The sequence below is a fragment of the Trachurus japonicus genome, chromosome 17 (genome assembly GCF_045865225.1).
Source record: "Trachurus japonicus isolate A0001 chromosome 17, Traja_1.0".
In the NCBI taxonomy this organism is placed as follows: domain Eukaryota; kingdom Metazoa; phylum Chordata; class Actinopteri; order Carangiformes; family Carangidae; genus Trachurus; species Trachurus japonicus.
Genome location: NC_140923.1, coordinates 5,947,809 through 5,967,212, shown reverse-complemented (window position 1 = coordinate 5,967,212; position 19,404 = coordinate 5,947,809). Strand labels below are relative to the sequence as shown.

Here is a 19,404-nt window from a genome sequence, read left to right as displayed (position 1 = left end):
CATTAATTATTAGTGGATTTGAACAACGGTAACATCTGATCTGATGGACACATCAATGTAAATGTGATCTAGATTTCTTCTTAGCACAATGAGAACAAAATATGCCAAATAGCCCATGTAAGTCAAAGATAAACACACACACACACCCCACCCCATCTTCCCCTTCGTTCACACTAATGTTGCACTCCCCCCTCGCCCATGTCAGAAAATAAATAAAGAAAATCAAGCTGCCAGGGAGGGCCGGTGATGGCCACATTCTGCACCAAAATATAAAAATATTTGGATGCAAATATGCATGAATCTCAAAGAGATCGCACCTCTGGTGGTGCTGAACTGTGAGAAGACAAAATGCAGACCAAAAAAAAAGAAAAAGAAAGAAAGTGATGAACTAAAATACAGATTTTAACCAACTGCACCTTCAATGATCTTTGTCTATTTGAGTTTACACAACTCTGCTGTGGCTTTATCATTGCAAACCCGAATTCCAGCATGTAGGGGCTGAGTGAATGTGGTCTGGACTCTGTGGAGGAGAGTCATGGTTTTAGAGACGCTGTAGAAGGACAGAATACCTGCACTGTGATCCAGGTACACTCCTACTCTGGAGGACTGAGGACCTGAGACTGGATCCCTGAAGTTGTTGAACCAAAATGTGAACCTGTTGTTGGAATAATTTAAAGCCCAAGATTTGTCATTACGTCCATACAAACTTTCTCTCCCTGCTTTGCTGATATTCTTGTATGCAACTGCTACATAAACTCCTCCTCTCCACTCCACCTCCCAGTAACAACGTCCAGTCAGACTCTCTCTACTCAGGGCCTGACAACATGTAGTGAATCTGTCTGGGTGACTAGAATAAGACTGATCTTTACTCATCACTGTTACTTTTCTGTCCCCCTCAGATAATAACAGGTATCGGTTTGCTGTGTTTGGATCCAGTGTGATTTCCTGTGAATATCTTAAGAAGTCAGCTCTGGTCCTGGGCTCTGGTGGTGACAGTAAAACATCCACTTCAGTCACTGTCAGTGAGATGTTTGTCCATGTGTCTCTCAGAAGGTCCTGCAGTTTATCTCTGAGCTCTGACACAGCTGCTGTCACATCCTCAAAGTGTCTGAGAGGACGGATATTGATGCTGGATGAGTGTGTAGATGGACTGAGTGCTGACAGTGAGGGGTAGTTGAGTAGAAACTGGGTGTGATCCTCTGTGTGTGACAGCAGCTTCAGCTCAGCGTCTTTCCTCTTCAGCTCAGTGATCTCCTGCTCCAGCTTCTTCTGAAGCTCTTTGACTCCACTCACTTGAGTTTCCTGCTGGGATCTGATCTGCTGCTTCAGCTCAGAGCTTCTTTTCTCCATGAGACGGATCAGCTGAGTGAAGATCTTCTCACTGTCCTCCACTGCTTTATCAGCAGAGCCATTGATGGCCTCCACCTCCTGTTGAAGCACCTTCACATCGTTCTCTGTGTCCTGGATTCTCTGCTGGATTTGTTGTCGACTCAGCTCCAGCTCTCTCTGCCTCTCAGTCCTTTCTGCTGCAGCTGAGACTGTGTCGTGGCCTTTATGTTCATCCAGAAGGCAGACAAGACAAATACACTGCTGATCAGTGCGGCAGAACATCTTCATCACCTCATCGTGACGAGAGCAGATGTTCTCCTGGAGCTTCTTGGAGGGATCCACCAGCTTATGTTTCTTTAATGGAGCTGCTTCATAATGAAGCTTCAGATGTTTCTCACAATAAGAGATCACACACGTCAAACAGGACTTGACAGCTTTGAGTTTTCTCCCAGTGCAGACATCACAGGCCACATCTTCAGGTCCAGCATAGCAGTGATCAGCAGGAGCAGCTTGGAGTCCAGTCTTCTTCAGCTCCTCCACTAAAGCTGTTAACATGGTGTTTTTCACCAGGTCAGGTCTTAGTGTGAAGTTCTTCCTACACTGAGGACAGCTGTAGATTTCCTTCCCATCCTCTTCATCCCAGTGGGTTTTAATACAGCTGAAGCAGTAGCTGTGTCCACAGGGAATAGTCACTGGATCCTTAAGTAGATCCAGACAGATGGAACAAGAGAAGGTCTCCTGGTCCAGATGAACTCCTTTCTTCGCCATTTCAGCTCTCACAGACGACGACTGTCTGAGTTTCTGTTGCTCAGAAGTCAAACTAGTTTGAGCTCTGATCTAAACAACATGTGTCTCTGCAGTGAACGGGGCCTGTCAGCTCCTCCTCTTCACCACATGTAGGTTCCACCCATCTTCAAACTGTAGATCTGAAGGAGAGGGAACAAGGAAATACATGAACAGGGTGCAGCTGACTGTCCCATTCCTCCACACTTGGCTCAGTGCGCTTGGTTACGCACACACTTTGGTGACATTTTGCCGGCGGAACGTATATTTACATATAGTGTGTAAGCCCAAGCATGTGGGGGGATATTTAAAAGCAATGGGGACACACTTGACAAGTGCAGCCTGTGCCATTGCGCACACTAGCACAACTACGACACACACAGCACAGCAACAACTGTTTTAATAAACAGTGCTGCTGGATCACAGTTTCATCTACTCCAAAAGTGTCTCTATGCGCAAGATTCAGATCATAAACATGTAAGCCCAACTCCGTGAGTAAATAAAACAAACAAGAAAAACGAAAAAATAAAAACATGAACAGAGCATGATGAATATAAAATATGACATTAAAAGTCATGAATATAATAGAAAGTTAATTTCATTTTATTGGGATTAATTAAATCGCATTTCCTAAACGTGGCTTGTGGCTCCTGGTGACGGCGGACTTCACCGTGGTGCATTGTGGGATTTATACTTGGCCAAATACCTCTCGGATGCGGTCTTACCTTAAGTGTGGGTAAAGTGCAAATCAAGTGCGCTGCACTTTCAGTCCTTGGAGAAACGGGACACACTTGCGCACTGACACTAAGCCCATGAACGCGCACGCCAAGTGCCTAAGTGTGTAAGTGTGATCGAGTGTGCACATTGGGACAGGAAGAAGAGGGAGGTGATCAGGTTTGACTTGGTTCCAAGAGGAGGAGCAGTTTGATACTGTGTGTTTACAAGTTTGACAACACATCTTTATTTTTCATTTTTATGAGTAAAAGTTGTATTTTAATATTTAATACTTTTACAGAAATAAACCGAAGAGTTTAGTTCTTGTAATTGTGAATTCCACATGTGATTAATAACGTCTTTTCAGTTGATCCAAATGACCCAACAGACGTCACACTGACGAGGTTACACCATGATCATAACTGCAAATATAAAAGTTTTATTGATTAGTGTCAGTGCATTTTTACATAGACACAAGCATCAACACACTACAGTGAAGCCAGTTTAAAGGTGTACAGAAAAGAAAATTGAATTTGAGCCCACTCTGGGTCATAAAATTAGTGTAATAACTCATCTTTCAGACGATGTAGGCCAAACTTTGTGCAAAATTCTATTTTTGAGTAAATCCGGGATGAAAGTGTGTATTTTAGTGTAGTTTTTTTTTCCGCATTGGATAACGCAGGCGCATGGATTATACGTCAGCCTGTACACGATTCACCAGCCACTGATATTGGATCCGTAATCCGTCATTCAAACGTCTGAGACACGCACACACACACGGAGCTCGGGCTCGCCCCAAGCTTTGAATATCCCGCCCGCTCGAAAACGACCAATCAAATTAATTTTCCTTACTCGGGTAAACTCGTGTCGCAGCTCGTGACAACTCGGCGCGACAAACGGGACAAACGGCCATTTCTGTACACCTTTAAATAAATGGAACAAATTAAAGCAGAAGTAAGTGGTCCGGTCGTTTTGGCTAATGCTGCGTTCCAGGCAGGCTTTTGAAATCGTAAATTACAGCTTCAAGTCACAACTTACGACTTTGTAGCGTTTCAGGCAACCCACTCGTGTTTTTCCGACCTGTTTTACCCGTGAAAGTCACTATAACGGCCACTCGTAACTTCTGACCCGTGAACTCGTACCAGATCGAACTGGTACGACTTCACGGTCGGAAAAATACGAGTTTCCTTGAACGCACCATAACAGTCCTCGTCCCTACGTCTTCCGGAACATGCGCTTCAACTGGGAGCAGCAAAGTCTGGTAGCTCTGAGTTTTTGAGTTTTTACTCAACATTTGCTTTATTTTTGTTGTGTTTTTTGTTATCTACTGATGGATGCTTCTCTGGGGAGAGGAGATTCTTCAGAGATGAGCTTCTTTCATTGAAAATGGACAGATCTGGAGGACACCACCATCCTGTCCTCAGATTACCTGAAGAGGTGCTTTTGTGGTGGTTGTCGTGCTGCTGCTGGTGCAAAGTTAAAGGCTTGGAGGTGGAGATGTCCTATCAGTCCTTTCTGAGGTCAGTCATCATTGGAAATATCAACTCTCTGCCCAACAAGAGTGATGAAGAGCTGGAGATATTGGTGAAGACTCAGAAAGTAGACATTTATTTTATTTTTTCGAATCATAACAACACTTGTGTACATCCCACCTAATGGCAACTGCTTAAGTTCCATCTGAAGTTCTCCATGAAGTTGTTGCTAGGATACAGACTAAACATCCTGAGGCACTAGAGCACTGAAGAAGGAGGAGGCAATTCTGGACGGCCTGGATCATCCACTTCATGGCACCTTGACTGACCAGGAAAGCAGCGGTGGTGGACGGCTCCTCTCTCCTTGCTGCAAGATGGAGGAATATAGTAGTGGGGCAGATAAGCAAAATGATTTGGCCCCTCCACCAATGATCCTGATCCACCCAGCTGCCTCTTCACCATCGGTCCTGCTCCACCCGGCGGCCCTGCTCCACCCGGCGGTTCCTGCTCCATCCGGCGGTTCCTGCTCCACCCGGCGGCCCTGCTCCACCCGGCGGTTCCTGCTCCATCCGGCGGTTCCTGCTCCACCCGGCGGCTCCTGCTCCACCCGGCGGCTCCTGCTCCATCCGGCGGCCCTGCTCCATCCGGCGACCCTGCTCCATCTTTCTTTCTTTTTTGTGTCATTGTCATGTGAGCTACTACACTAATATGAATTTCCGTCCTCGGGATGAATAAAGTATTCTCTACTCTACTCTACTCTACGTCGCCACATTCACGGCGTCCCTTGGCTGCACACACAGCCCTGCATGCCGTTCTCTCTCCTCATTGGATAAAAACTGTAGGATACGATAAATGTTTTCTCCTCGGCTCAGAGCAGAGCAGAGGGACTGACAGACCCGTGTTTCGGTCCAAACACTCCATGTAAGTGATTGCTGTCGGAAGATATAACTATTTAAGACTTATATTAACACAAATATATCACTTACTTCTGCTTTAACATCAAAGCAGATCACTATCAAAAATGTCACACATACATGATTAGTTGCTTTATAAAAAGAGTCGGGTATAGTCACATTAATCAAACACAAACTACATAAATTCATCATTTTCCTATGAACATTTTCTGATAAATAAAATAAAAACAACATTTTCTGCGTTTAATTAAACTTTAAAGAAGAATTTCTAATAACTTACAGCAGCTTCACATCACTAACCAGGATGAATGACGTCAGGCCCTTTTAGTATAAACCTAATCAGCCTAAAATCATCATCTTCACTAAAACCTTCAGACACAGTGAGTTGAGGAGCTTTAACCTCCACTACCTCCCTGGTCAGCAGGAGGACGGCGCCCTCTTGTGTTGAGCATCAGTTTTCAGATTTCAGTTGTTCACCTGCTGTGATGGTCACTGCAGGAAGACGAGGAAAAACTTCACTCAGCCTCTGGAAACTTAAAACAACATCAGTGGAGACACATTTAAATATATGTAACATCACACTGAGTCAGTTTGTTCACAGGAGTCACAGCCTGTTACACTGATGCTGCATTCAGGGCACGTGGGAAAGATGGAAGACAAGAAAGTGTTTGATTGATTCATTCAGTTTTATTGATGATATGAAGCTTCCATTTGTTCACACATTGATCAGTAAAGTCTCTTACATGTCTCAGTGATTTTATTAACAGATCCGCTTCATCCACACAATCACTGTTTCACCTGAATCTCAAAAAATATTAAACCATATATACATTTATTTTTATCATGACATTTACAGTTTGATTAAATCTCAAAGACCTTATATGTGAGTGGATTTGAACAATAGCAAGATTTCTTTCACAATGAGAAGAAAAAGATCAAATAGCCCATGTAGTCAAAGATAAACAATTAAACACAAACACATCAACACAAATATCCAAGAAACATTTAGAGCTCAGAGAAGTATCTATTTTCATGTGGAGAAATGTGAGTTTAGGTAAAGAAACATCATCATGAGCAGTGATCTCCTCCACGGCTCCAGCTCCACCTCAACAAACTCAAACATCAACACAACAAGAAATGACAAGAGGTCAAAGTCCCGCCCACAATGTTTGATTGACAGGTGATCTCTGTGCAGTGCAGAGACACAACAGCAATGAGCTTTTAGCAACAAACATGGAGACTAAAGAAAGTGATGAACTACAATACAGATTTTAACCAACTGCACCTTCAATGATCTTTGTCTATTTGAGTTCACACAACTCTGCTGTGGATCCAACACCAACCCAAAATCCAGCATGTAGAGGCTGAGTGAATGTGGTCTGGACTCTGTGGAGGAGAGTCATGGTTTCAGAGACGCTGTAGAAGGACAGAATACCTGCTCTGTGATCCAGGTACACTCCTACTCTGGAGGACTGAGGACCTGAGACTGGAGTCTTGATGCTGTTGAACCAAAATGTGAAACTGTTGTTGGAGCAAACGAACGTCCAAGATTTGTCACTGTATCCAAACCAACTTTCATACCCTGCTCTGCTGATATTCTTGTATGTGACTGCTACATCAACTCTTCCTCCTCTCCACCTCCCAGTAACAACGTCCAGTCAGACTCTCTCTACTCAGGACCTGATACCATGTAGTGAATCTGTCTGGGTGATCAGAATACGACTGTGGTTGAACTCGTGATACTTTTCTGTTTCCCTCAGATAATAACAGTTCTATGTGTGCTGTGTTTGGATCCATTGTGATTTCCTGTGAATATCTTAAGAAGTCAGCTCTGGTCCTGGGCTCTGGTGGTGACAGTAAAACATCCACTTCAGTCTCTGTCAGTGAGATGTTTGTCCATGTGTCTCTCAGAAGGTCCTGTAGTTGATCTCTGAGCTCTGACACAGCTGCTGTCACATCCTCAAAGTGTCTGAGAGGACGGATATTGATGCTGGATGAGTGTGTAGATGGACTGAGTGCTGACAGTGAGGGGTAGTTGTGTAGAAACTGGGTGTGATCCTCTGTGTGTGACAGCAGCTTCAGCTCAGCGTCTTTCCTCTTCAGCTCAGTGATCTCCTGCTCCAGCTTCTTCTGAAGCTCTTTGACTCCACTCACTTGAGTTTCCTGCTGGGATCTGATCTGCTGCTTCAGCTCAGAGCTTCTTTTCTCCATGAGACGGATCAGCTGAGTGAAGATCTTCTCACTGTCCTCCACTGCTTTATCAGCAGAGCCATTGATGGCCTCCACCTCCTGTTGAAGCACCTTGACATCTTTCTCTGTGTCCTGGATTCTCTGCTGGATTTTTTGCCGACTCAGCTCCAGTTCTCTCTGCCTCTCAGTCCTTTCTGCTGCAGCTGAGACTGTGTCGTGGCCTTTATGTTCATCCACAGAGCAGAGATAACAGATACATTGCTGATCAGTGCGGCAGAACATCTTCATCACCTCATCATGACGAGAGCAGATGTTCTCCTGGAGCTTCTTGGAGGGCTCCACCAGCTTGTGTTTTTCAAAAGCCAGGGATTCATAATGAAGCTTCAGATGTTTTTCACAATAAGAGATCACACATGTCAAACAGGACTTGACAGCTTTGAGTTTCCTCCCAGTGCAGACATCACAGGCCACATCTTCAGGTCCAGCATAGCAGTGATCAGCAGGAGCAGCTTGGAGTCCAGTCTTCTTCAGCTCCTCCCAGAGGAAAAGAAAATTCAAAAAGAGATCTCAAAAATGTTTCATTTACTTCTCCTAGACAACTATGAGATCTGTGTGACAGCAAACTGAGACTAAGGGTTGTTTCTCCTGTGTCTCATCTTTTTCTCCAGAGCAATAAGATGCACTAAATCTCAATTTAGTCTCCTTTTAAGTTTCAGAAGAGATCTCAACAAGCTCTAATATAATTCTCAGAGTTTCTCAAATGTTATGTCTCTTTGTGATATCATGCAGAGAAATCAGAGAGCTCTCTCTATAAACTCAATCTATTCTCATTCTAGCTTCAGTTTATCCATCTCATACTAAGCTCAGACAGAACAAATGAAGAGCTCTCCAAAAGCACTCATTGATTTCTCAGACTGAGATCAATGTTTTGGTTGTTTTTAATCATGTTGACTTTATTGTAATCCACATGATTTTTTTTATTTTTAATTATGTATAGCCTAACTGTACTCAGAATGAATTGATTGAACATTTATGATTGTAGTTTGCAAAGACCTTCTGCTTTTATATTAATTACATTTTCTATGAATAATTGTAAGTATTCCAATGCACATCATTCAGGTTTTTTTCATGAACCACATAAAACGTAAAATAAAAACAACAGTCATTTATTGTTCATTTGAGAGCAATAAAGTTACTATTTCAACAAAGTCCAATGAAGTCCAATGTGAACTTTGAACCCAGTAGATGCAGCCCTAACGTCAACATTTCATTGGGAGAGAGCGCCATCAGTCACAATTGCTGCATCATGATTGGTCATTGATTGGCACTAAGTCTGACTGACGTGAAGCCTTACGTTAACGGTTGGAGTGCGCGAGTGCGGGAGCCATGTGCGGGAGGCAGAAGGGAAAAAAAGAGAGATGGAGGCAGAAGGAACCGTTACGGGACGTAAAAGAAGGTAAGCGATATCTTTGTAAAGCGTAATTTGGGTAAAACTTTGCAAACATTTAGGTGGCAAGAGTTTATGTTGGTTGAGGTGGTTTTCGAAGAAACTGGTCGGCACATGCGGCTAATAGTGAAGCTAACTTAGCTAGTGAGGCCCGGACCACACGTGGCCATGAACTTATTATGATTAACTGTTAGCTAACGTTAACTGGTTAATTTATTGTGGTAATATCTTTATGTAAAGAATATGCTCTTCGGGATTTTTTTTCACAAACAATGAAGTGAGTAAAATAATAGGCTACTGAACTGAAAAAATCGTCAAATTAACAGACGACGATTGTGATGGATTGCCTGCTAGCTGGTCATTTAGAAAGGAGTCCACATTTACCTACAAAATATGTGCCAAATTAGATTGAAGTGGCTAATGAATGTTATTTTTTCCAGTATTATCCATGTTGTTTATCAAGACTGCTCTAAACAAGGCTTGTTGTAATGGTGGATGTTTAAAAGGGAGTTCTGCAGGCAGCTGGACAGAGTTCAGCATCTCCAGCACACACCTCCAGCGTCTCAGAGCAGATCATACTGCTTATTGTTTCATGATGACTTAAACATAATTTTATATACGTATTCATGTGTTCATAATTAATTCTTCAGAATTCTGTGGGTGGTTAATCATATTTTATTATATAATTAGCAAACAAGACAGCAAGTTTGATTTGGTGATCAAATCTTAACATGATGTAGCCTATGGCATTTTTGGCAATTAAGATATTTGCATTGGAGCCTCATGTATATTCAAAGTGCTTGCTGTGGACAAAATTGTTGATGTGTTGAAATTTAAGAGGATATATCCTCTTAAAGACCATGTTTTTCAGTTCCTGAGTTGTCTGATATGGTTACAGTAACACATCTCTGTATCCAAATGTTTCAACAAGTTGCTGTACCAAATTATGAGATATAATGACATGATAAAACTAGTAACTAAAATAAGACATTGAACCACCTTTTTAAATAATTAAAATATTGTATTTTTATGTATTTAACAGAATGGATGGCCCAGCAGGAAATACCAAGAAAGAGATGCCCAAAAGAGCGCGAAACCCACCGAAGAAGATGTGTTTTTATGAACCAGACCCCGGCTCACCCAAAGATGACTCAGATGGTAATTCATTTCACTACATGGCTTAGCTAATTTTTGGCATGATTGTCATTTCTAACTTACTATGGACACTATAAAAACCAAAATCTTGGACAGTCTCTGGTCTCTTATCACTTGGATTATTATTATCTATATATTGGAAAACTTCAGCTGCAAACATTGATTTACAGGATTTTTTAAAAAGAAATGTCAAAGGTGAGAGTAACCCCCACTTGAAACTGTATGCATTTTAGTGACAGAATTTTACAACTCTATTGGTCAAATTATCACTACATTTGGGGCTGGGAAATTGATTTAAACATTTTTTATTTAAATAAAATAAAATTCTCATCAGAAAAAGTAGCAACTTTTTTCCAGGATAGGCATGAAAGTGCAAATAGGTCTCTAATTGTTGATACCTACAGAAACTCCGTTGCCGCTTTATTGTAGATTATAGAATTTAATTCTTTAAAATGTATTGACAATGTAGGGTATATGGAGGGTAATGATTCATGACCAGTTATGGTCACTATTCATAAATTATCGTATTATCAAGTTATTGATTAATCATATAGGGTTAAACAAAACCTCAGGGCATCACCTTCCTGAAGCTATGTCCTTGGGAGGCGAAAGGAATCTACTAGGAAGCTGAACAATAATTGTATAATTAAGCAATATCACACGAGAGGGAGTGCTGTTGTACTGTATATCAGCACGGGTGTGATAATCACACCTGTAAATTTAGATTTTGGTACAAAGAAAGCTAGGTTATTAAAATAACACACACACACAACACAATGTAAACAAATAGTACGATCTTAAGTTGTTACAGCCTAACCTGAGCAGCGGTGTCCTGACGTCGGTTCTTCGTCTAGCTTGATGGTAGTTACTTCTTGCTGCACCGTGACTAAGGTTTTAGCAGCTGCTATCTGGCTTTTATCTACAATTTATGTTGGCGGACTTACAGGCGTGTCTGCCTGAGGAAAGGTGTTCCCGTTATCACCCGCTGTCATGTCGCGTAGCGATTTATTTGCACCACTAGATGGCAGTACGAGACCACGAATGAATGAGAGGGTGCAGTTGCATATATCACAGTGTCTGCATGAAAGACAATAAAGCTTAAAGGACAATTCCAGGCAAAAACAACCATAGGCCATATTTTCCAAATATTTTACCTCTAGAATAATGAATGTGCAGATTTTTCTCTCAATGTCTCCTGTTATCTAGCAGATCTCTCTGTCCCCACCTCCTAGCAGCAGCAGAAAATGGAGGTAGTGCGTTCTACCGCCGTTTAGCTATTTGCAACTCACACACCACCCTTTTTATTCCACAGACAACAGCAAATAGTTATACAAACATGCAACCAGGTGTTTGTTTACCTGGAGGAGGCGGACATCTTGGAGAAATTAGTAATAATAAACGCATGCATAGACTCGCGGGAATCTTGTTGATCTCGTTGATAATAAAATGCATACAGTAATCATTAAATAATTAAATAGAATAAAAACAAAGTGAAAAGATAGAATACAGAGTGCATGATTCAAATCAAATACATTGTTATTGTAAAGTGTCGCATGAGTGAAGAAGTGTGAAGCAAATGCAAAAAGAATAAAGTTAAAGCAGATATCAGTGGCACGGCCGTTTCGGCTAATGCTGTGTTCAAGGCAGGCTTTTGAAACCGTAAGTTACAGCTTCAAGTCACAACTACGACTTGGTAGCGTTCCAGGTAACCCGTAGCTCGTGTTTTTACCGTCCTGTTGTCTGTGAAAGTTCCCTATAACGGCCACTCGTAACTTCCGACCCGTGAACTCGTACCAGATTGAACTGGTATGACTTCACAGGAAGGAAAAACACAAAGTACGAGTTTCCTTGAACGCACCATGAGTTAGCAGCCCCCGCCCTTGTCAGGCATCAATTGGTCCTCGTGCTACGTCACCACATTCACGCGCATCCCTTGGCTGCACACACAGCCCTTCATGCCGTTCTCTCCCCTCATTGGATAACACTTGTATCCCACAAGGAAAATTTTCTCCTCGGGTTACAGCAGAGCAGAGTGACGGAGAGACTCGTGTTTAGGCTGAAATACTTCATGTAAGTGATTGCTGACGGAAAATAGGACTATTTAGGACTTATATTAACAAAAACATTCCACTGATATCTGCTTTAATGCTAGTTGAAGGCTAATGTGAAGAGATTAATTTGTATCACTTCTAAGTCTAAGAGGATTAGAATTGAGACCAATAAGATATAGTAGCATGTTTAAGATTGATTTTTAGCCTGTACTGGTTTACTCAAAATCTCCTATATTTACTCTGTTCATTTTCAGGACTTTTTGTATTTTTGAGTTTTTTACTGCAGAGGAGTGCCGAAATGCTGTGGCCTTTGGGAAGCACGGGAAGGTGCCAGATGGGAAGACAGTCCTGGATAAGTTCAAAGTCAATGGGATTCTAAGTAAGTACATTGCTCATTGTTAACAATTTATGGAAATATGGAAAGGTTGTGGAAATCCATCAGTAAAAATACATAACATAAAGAAGCACAAATTATTTTCAAAAATGAATTTGTTGTAATTCTACTTTTAATTTCTAGTTTGGTTTCCCCTCTTTTTTCTGACCCTTCTCACATTCATCACAATATCTGGCCAAATTTGGCATAATTTCTGAAGTGTTTGAACCCCATGTATCACATAGCTACATTTAATGTTTTGATTGTTTCAGTGACCTCACAGTTTTGCTGAATTTCCTCGTGTGAACCATAGAGATATTTCAATGTGAATTATGTGACATCTGGATTAAAAAAAACTCTCAATACTGTCATTGTAACTGCTGTTACATTATGCCATTTGTAATTTGTGCTTTCTTTTCTCTGTTTTTTTTCTTCTTGCAGCTTACATCATGCGCTGTAGTACCCTGGATGGATGGACACCGGTGGGGAAAAGTAAGGTCAAAAAAGCCTTCATAAACAAATGCCGCATCAGGGCCACAGCACTGTAAAGCATTGCAACCTTCGTTGAAATGTCCATGTTCAAAAAAAGGCCCTTTTAAATGTTTTAAATGCTGTGCAATGTTGTGCAATGTGCACTGTAAAGTTATGTCATGATTACAGCTACTTGAAACACAGCATCAGGGCCACAACACTGTAAAGTATGGGATGTGGCATACTGATAGACATTGTTGAAATATCCATGTTAAAAAAAAAAGGCCCTTTTAAATGTTGTTCAATGTGCACTGTAAAGTTATGTCATTATTACAGCTACTTGAAACACAGCATCAGGGCCACAACACTGTAAAGTATTGGATGTGGCATACTGATAGACATTTGTTGAAACAACCATGTTCAAAAAAAGCCCCTGTATACAAATGCTGCCTGAGGGCCTTAAAGTGATAGTTCACCCAAGATTGAAAATTCACTCATTATCTACTCCCCCTCATGTGGACTAAGGGCTGGGAGAAGTTTCAGAGTCCTCCGTGGCTTCTCTGAGTTACAGGGGGTCTCGGCGTAGCAGTGCATGTCCATATAACAGTTGAAAAAGGGATACCAACTGTCTTCGTAACAAAAAGACACACCAAAGAACATCCAAATACCTCCATGCTGCTCGTATGTAATGTCCGTCTTATATTGAAGCCCCGAAATGCGAAATTGTCCCGAAAAAAATTAAACAAGTCTATATTTCAAGCTCGTTTTGTAGCGGAAGCGTCTCGAAGCTCCTCTTCCCTGTTTGTCAAATTTGGACAAATCAGGGTCTGTCCTCTTTCCAGGGAAGAGGAGCTTCGAGAAGCTTCCGCTACAAAACGAGCTTGAAATATAGACTTGTTTAATTTTTTTCGGGACAATTTCGCATTTCGGGGCTTCAATATAAGACGGACATTACATACGAGCAGCATGGAGGTATTTGGGTGTTTTTTGATTTGTCTTTTTGTTACGAAGACAGTTGGTATCCATTTGCAACCGTCATATGGACATGCACTGCTATTCTGAGACCCCCTGTAACTCAGAAAAGCCACGGAGGACTCTGAAATTTCAATCTTTAAGGCCCTCATGCAGCATTTGTATACAGGGGCTTTTTTTGAACATGGTTGTTTCAACAAATGTCTATCAGTATGCCACATCCAATACTTTACAGTGTTGTGGCCCTGATGCTGTGTTTCAAGTAGCTGTAATAATAACATAACTTTACAGTGCACAATTTCAATTTTGGGTGAACTATCCCTTTAAAGTTGTAAAATGTTGTGCAATGTGCACTGTAAAGTTATGTCATTATTACAGCTACTTGAAACACAGCATCAGGGCCACAACACTGTAAAGTATGGGATGTGGCATACTGATAGACATTTGTTGAAACAACCATGTTCAAAAAAAGCCCCTGTATACAAATGCTGCCTGTATTAATGTTGTTACAGCTACTTGAAATACTCACAATACTATACTTTGAATAAAGATTACTCATTGCAAAAGGGAAATCAATTTGTCTGTCAGCTCATTTGCTATAGAATTATAAAGCCTGGCCGTTGGTGGGTATATATATATATGTATATGTATATGTGTATGTGCTTCAGAATGTTTAGTTGCTGCAGTATTTGTAAGGTGTGTGTGTGTGTGTGCCATATTGCTCCATTGTAGCTCCAGTATTGCTCCATTGTAGCTCCAGTATAGCTCCAGTATTGCTCCATTGTAGCTCCAGTATTGCTCATTTTCTTCTCCAAGGAGAAATAAAGGAGCCATTAAAAACACTGACTTGAGATTAGCAAGGTATCTCCCTTAAGTCTCAAGTATGACTCCCTCTAATTACTCTGTCTCACCTATTGCTCCTAGTGAATTTTAGGAGAAACATATGAGAAACATTTGAGTCAAAATAGAAACTAAAATGAGGCTGAGATGAGAATCTCAAATTTGTCTCCGGAGCTACAGAAGAGCAAGCTTTGAGCAGTAAATTTTTCCTCTGGGCTCCACTAAAGCTGCTAACATGGTGTTTTTCATTAGGTCAGGTCTTGGTGTGAAGTTCTTCCTACACTGAGGACAGCTGTAGATTTTCTTCCCATCCTCTCCATCCCAGTGGGTTTTAATACAGTTGAAGCAGTAGCTGTGTCCACAGGGAATAGCCACTGGATCCTTCAGTAGATCCAGACAGATGGAACAAGAGAAGGTCTCCTGGTCCAGATGAACTCCTTTCTGTGCCATTTCACCTCTCACAGACGACGACAGTCTGAGTTTCTGTTGCTCAGAAGTGAAACTAGTTTGGGCTCTGATCTAAACAACATGTGTCTCTGCAGTGAACGGGGCCTGTCAGCTCCTCCTCCTCACCACATGTTGGTTCCACCCATCTTCAAACTGTAGATCTGAAGGGGAGGGAACAAGGAAACACATGATCAGGGTGGAGCTCACTGTGTTTGAGAGCAGGAAGAAGAGGGAGGTGATAAGGTTTGACTTTGTTCCAAGAGGAGGAGCAGTTTGATACTGTGTGTTTACAAGTTTGACAACGCATCTTTATTTCTCATTTTTTTGAGTAAAAGTTGTATTTTAATATTTGATACTCCAAATGACCCAACAGGATCATAACTGCAAATATAAAAGTTTTATTGATTAGTGTCAGTGCATTTATACATAGACACAAGCACCAAGAATGAAACAGGTGTTGTTAAAAACATCTCAACACACTACAGTGAAGCCAGTTTAAATCAATGGAACAAATGAACATCAATGCAGATCACTATCAAAAATGTCACCCATACGCGATCAGTTGCTTTATAATAAGAGTCGGGTATAGTCACATTAATCAAACACAAACTACATAAATTCATCATTTTCCTATGAACATTTTCTGATAATTAAAATAACAACAATATTTTCTATAATTAAACTTTAAAGAAGAATTTCTAATGACTTACAGCAGCTTCACATCAATAACCAGGATGAATGACGTCAGGCCCTTTTGGTATAAACCTAATCAGCCTAAAATCATCATCTTCACTAAAACCTTCAGACACAGTGAGTTGAGGAGCTTTAACCTCCACTACCTCCCTGGTCAGCAGGAGGACGGCGCCCTCTTGTGTTGAGCATCAGTTTTCAGATTTCAGTTGTTCACCTGCTGTGATGGTCACTGCAGGAAGACGAGGGAAAACTTCACTCAGCCTCTGGAAACTTAAAACAACATCAGTGGAGACACATTTAAATATATGTAACATCACACTGAGTCACAGCCTGTTACACTGATGCTGCATTCAGGGCACGTGGGAAAGATGGAAGACAAGAAAGTGTTTGATTGATTGATTCAGTTTTACTGATGATATGAAGTTTCCATTCGTTCACACATTGATCAGTAAAGTCTCTTAAATGCCTCAGTGAGTTCAGTAACAGATTCACTTTATCCACACAATCACTGTTTCACCTGAATCTCAAAAAATAATCAACCTTCTCCTCATTAATTTTTACCATGATATTTACAGTTTGATTGAATCTGAAAGACCTGAGTGAATTTGATCAAAACAAGACTTGATCTGACATCCATGTAAATGTAATCTAGACTTATTTCTTTACACAAAGGAGAACAAAAACACCAAGTCAATGATAATCAATTAAACACAAAAACGTCAACACAAATATGCGACAAACATTTAGAGCTCAGAGAAGTTTCTATTTCCATGTGGAGAAATGTGAGTTTAGGTAAAGAAACATCATCATGAGCAGTGATCTCCTCCACGGCTCCAGCTCCACCTCAACAAACTCAAACATCAACACAACAAGAAATGACAAGAGGTCAAAGTCCCGCCCACAATGTTTGATTGACAGGTGATCTCTGTGCAGTGCAGAGACACAACAGCAATGAGCTTTTAGCAACAAACATGGAGACTAGAGAAAGTGATGAACTACAATAAAGATTTTAACTAACTGCACTTTCAATGATCTTTGACTATTTGAGTTTATAAAACTCTGCTGTGGATCCAACACCAAGCCCAACTCCAGCATGTAGAGGCTGAGTGAATGTGGTCTGGACTCTGTGGAGGATAGTCATGGTTTCAGAGACGCTGTAGAAGGACAGAATACCTGCTCTGTGATCCAGGTACACTCCTACTCTGGAGGACTGAGGGCCTGAGACTGGAGTCTTGATGTTGTTGAACCTAAATGTGAAATTGTTGTTGAAACAATCTAATGCCCAAGATTTGTCATTACGTCCAAACCAACTTTCTCCCCCTGCTCTTCTGATATTCTTGTATGCGACTGCTACAAGAACTCCTCCTCCTCTCCTCTCCACCTCCCAGTAACAACGTCCAGTCAGACTCTCTCTACTCAGGACCTGAACATATGAAGTGAATCTGTCTGGGTGACAAGAATAAGACTGATCTTTATTCATTAATGTTACTTTTCTGTTTCCCTCAGATAATAACAGTTGTCTGTGTGCTGTGTTTCGATCCAGTGTGATTTCCTGTGAATATCTTAAGAAGTCAGCTCTGGTCCTGGGCTCTGGTGGTGACAGTAAAACATCCACTTCAGTCACTGTCAGTGAGATGTTTGTCCTTGTGTCCCTCAGAAGGTCCTGTAGTTTATCTCTGAGCTCTGACACAGCTGCTGTCACATCCTCAAAGTGTCTGAGAGGACGGATTTTGATGCTGGATGAGTGTGTAGATGGACTGAGTGCTGACAGTGAGGGGTAGTTGTGTAGAAACTGGGTGTGATCCTCTGTGTGTGACAGCAGCTTCAGCTCAGCGTCTTTCCTCTTCAGCTCAGTGATCTCCTGCTCCAGCTTCTTCTGAAGCTTTTTGACTCCACTCACTTGAGTTTCCTGCTGGGATCTGATCTGCTGCTTCAGCTCAGAGCTTCTTTTCTCCATGAGACGGATCAGCTGAGTGAAGATCTTCTCATTGTCCTCCACTGCTTTATCAGCAGAGCCATTGATGGCCTCCACCTCCTGTTGAAGCAGCTTCACATCTTTCTCTGTGTCCTGGATTCTCTGCTGGATGTTTTGTCGACTCAGCTCCAGCTCTCTCTGCCTCTCAGTCCTTTCTGTTGCAGCTGAGACTGTGTCGTGGCCTTTATGTTCATCCACAGAGCAGAGATAACAGATACACTGCTGATCAGTGCGGCAGAACATCTTCATCACCTCATCATGACGAGAGCAGATGTTCTCCTGGAGCTTCTTGGAGGGCTCCACCAGCTTGTGTTTCTTTAACGGAGCTGCTTCATAATGAGGCTGCAGGTGTTTCTCACAGTAGGAGGCCGGACACGTCAAACAGGACTTGACAGCTTTGAGTTTTCTCCCAGTGCAGACATCACAGGCCACATCTTCAGGTCCAGCATAGCAGTGATCAGCAGGAGCAGCTTGGAGTCCAGTCTTCTTCAGCTCCTCCACTAAAGCTGCTAACATGGTGTTTTTCACCAGGTCAGGTCTTGGTGTGAAGTTCTTCCTACACTGAGGACAGCTGTAGATTTTCTTTCCATCCTCTCCATCCCAGTGGGTTTTAATACAGTTGAAGCAGTAGCTGTGTCCACAGGGAATAGCCACTGGATCCTTCAGTGGATCCAGACAGATGGAACAAGAGAAGGTCTCCTGGTCCAGATGAACTCCTTTCTGCGCCATTTCACCTCTCACAGACGACGACTGTCTGAGTTTCTGTTGCTCAGAAGTGAAACTTGTTTGAGCTCTGATCTAAACAACATGTGTCTCTGCAGTGAACGGGGACTGTCAGCTCCTCCTCTTCACCACATGTTGGTTCCACCATCTTCAAACTGTAGATCTGAAGGGGAAGAAAAAAGGAAACACATGATCGGGTTCCTCATTCATTAACCTTGTCCTGCCTCTCCTACTTCCCTTTTTAACAGGCTACAGCAATCATTTCACCACAAATCGCAATACAGCGGAAAACACATCACTTTCTCATCCTGATCTTACCATTAGATACAATTGCAAATCACATAAAACCATCTTTCCTTGTCTTAAACTCTAGTCATATTAAGCAAAAATACTTTTTCTGATCATAATATCATAAGATAGCAAAAATGATATTCCCTCTGAAGGCTGAGCCCGGGACCCTCAACTTTCCTTGACACCCCCTCCCTGAGGTTCCGGGCTACTCAGTCTGCTTTTAACATGAGATACCATGATAAATCACAGATGCCTCTGTCTTTAACATCAAGCAAAACACATTTTAAGGTTATAATATCTTAAGCTGGCAAAAATTACAGGATACAATTCTCACTCCGTTCTTCACCATTAAATCAATGATAAATCACAGATGACTATCTTATCCTGTCAGTAAGCAAAACACACTTAAAGGTTATGATATCTTAAGATTACATTACGTTTTCTTCTGAAGGCTGAGCCTGGGAACCTCAACCTTCCTCGACACATCTGACAGTAACATGTGACCAGGCCGGTGACCAGCACGAGGAGGAGGTGCTAAGCTCTTGTGGCTGTGTATGGATCTTC

At 41.8% G+C, this 19,404-nt stretch overlaps 2 protein-coding genes and 1 pseudogene across 3 annotated transcripts; all 3 read right to left on the bottom strand.

Moving 5' to 3' along the window:
• Positions 1-237: 237 nt before the first annotated feature.
• LOC146969874 (tripartite motif-containing protein 16-like) lies at positions 238-2,097 on the bottom strand. Of its 2 annotated transcripts, XM_085805408.1 has the most exons (2): positions 1,602-2,097; positions 238-1,016 (listed from the first exon to the last, which is right to left on the bottom strand). In XM_085805408.1, the coding sequence occupies exons 1-2, from the start codon at positions 2,095-2,097 to the stop codon at positions 433-435; spliced, it is 1,080 nt and encodes a 359-aa protein (XP_085661534.1). In that variant the 3' UTR covers positions 238-432. The 2 variants fall into 2 exon arrangements, with proteins under 2 accessions (XP_085661534.1, XP_085661533.1); XM_085805407.1 differs by having other exon boundaries at positions 238-2,097.
• A 4,121-nt stretch (positions 2,098-6,218) lies between these two features.
• Positions 6,219-15,418, bottom strand: LOC146969873 (tripartite motif-containing protein 16-like; annotated as a pseudogene).
• A 1,472-nt stretch (positions 15,419-16,890) lies between these two features.
• On the bottom strand, positions 16,891-18,667 carry LOC146969872 (tripartite motif-containing protein 16-like). Its single transcript, XM_085805414.1, has one exon. The coding sequence runs from the start codon at positions 18,553-18,555 to the stop codon at positions 16,891-16,893; it is 1,665 nt and encodes a 554-aa protein (XP_085661540.1). The 5' UTR covers positions 18,556-18,667.
• Between the last annotated feature and the right edge of the window lie 737 nt (positions 18,668-19,404).

Excerpts from the sequence above, each read along its gene's own strand:
- LOC146969874 (XM_085805407.1), bottom strand. The coding sequence starts at position 2,097 with ATGGCGAAGAAAGGAGTTCATCTGGACCAGGAGACCTTCTCTTGTTCC.
- LOC146969872 (XM_085805414.1), bottom strand. The coding sequence starts at position 18,555 with ATGGCGCAGAAAGGAGTTCATCTGGACCAGGAGACCTTCTCTTGTTCC.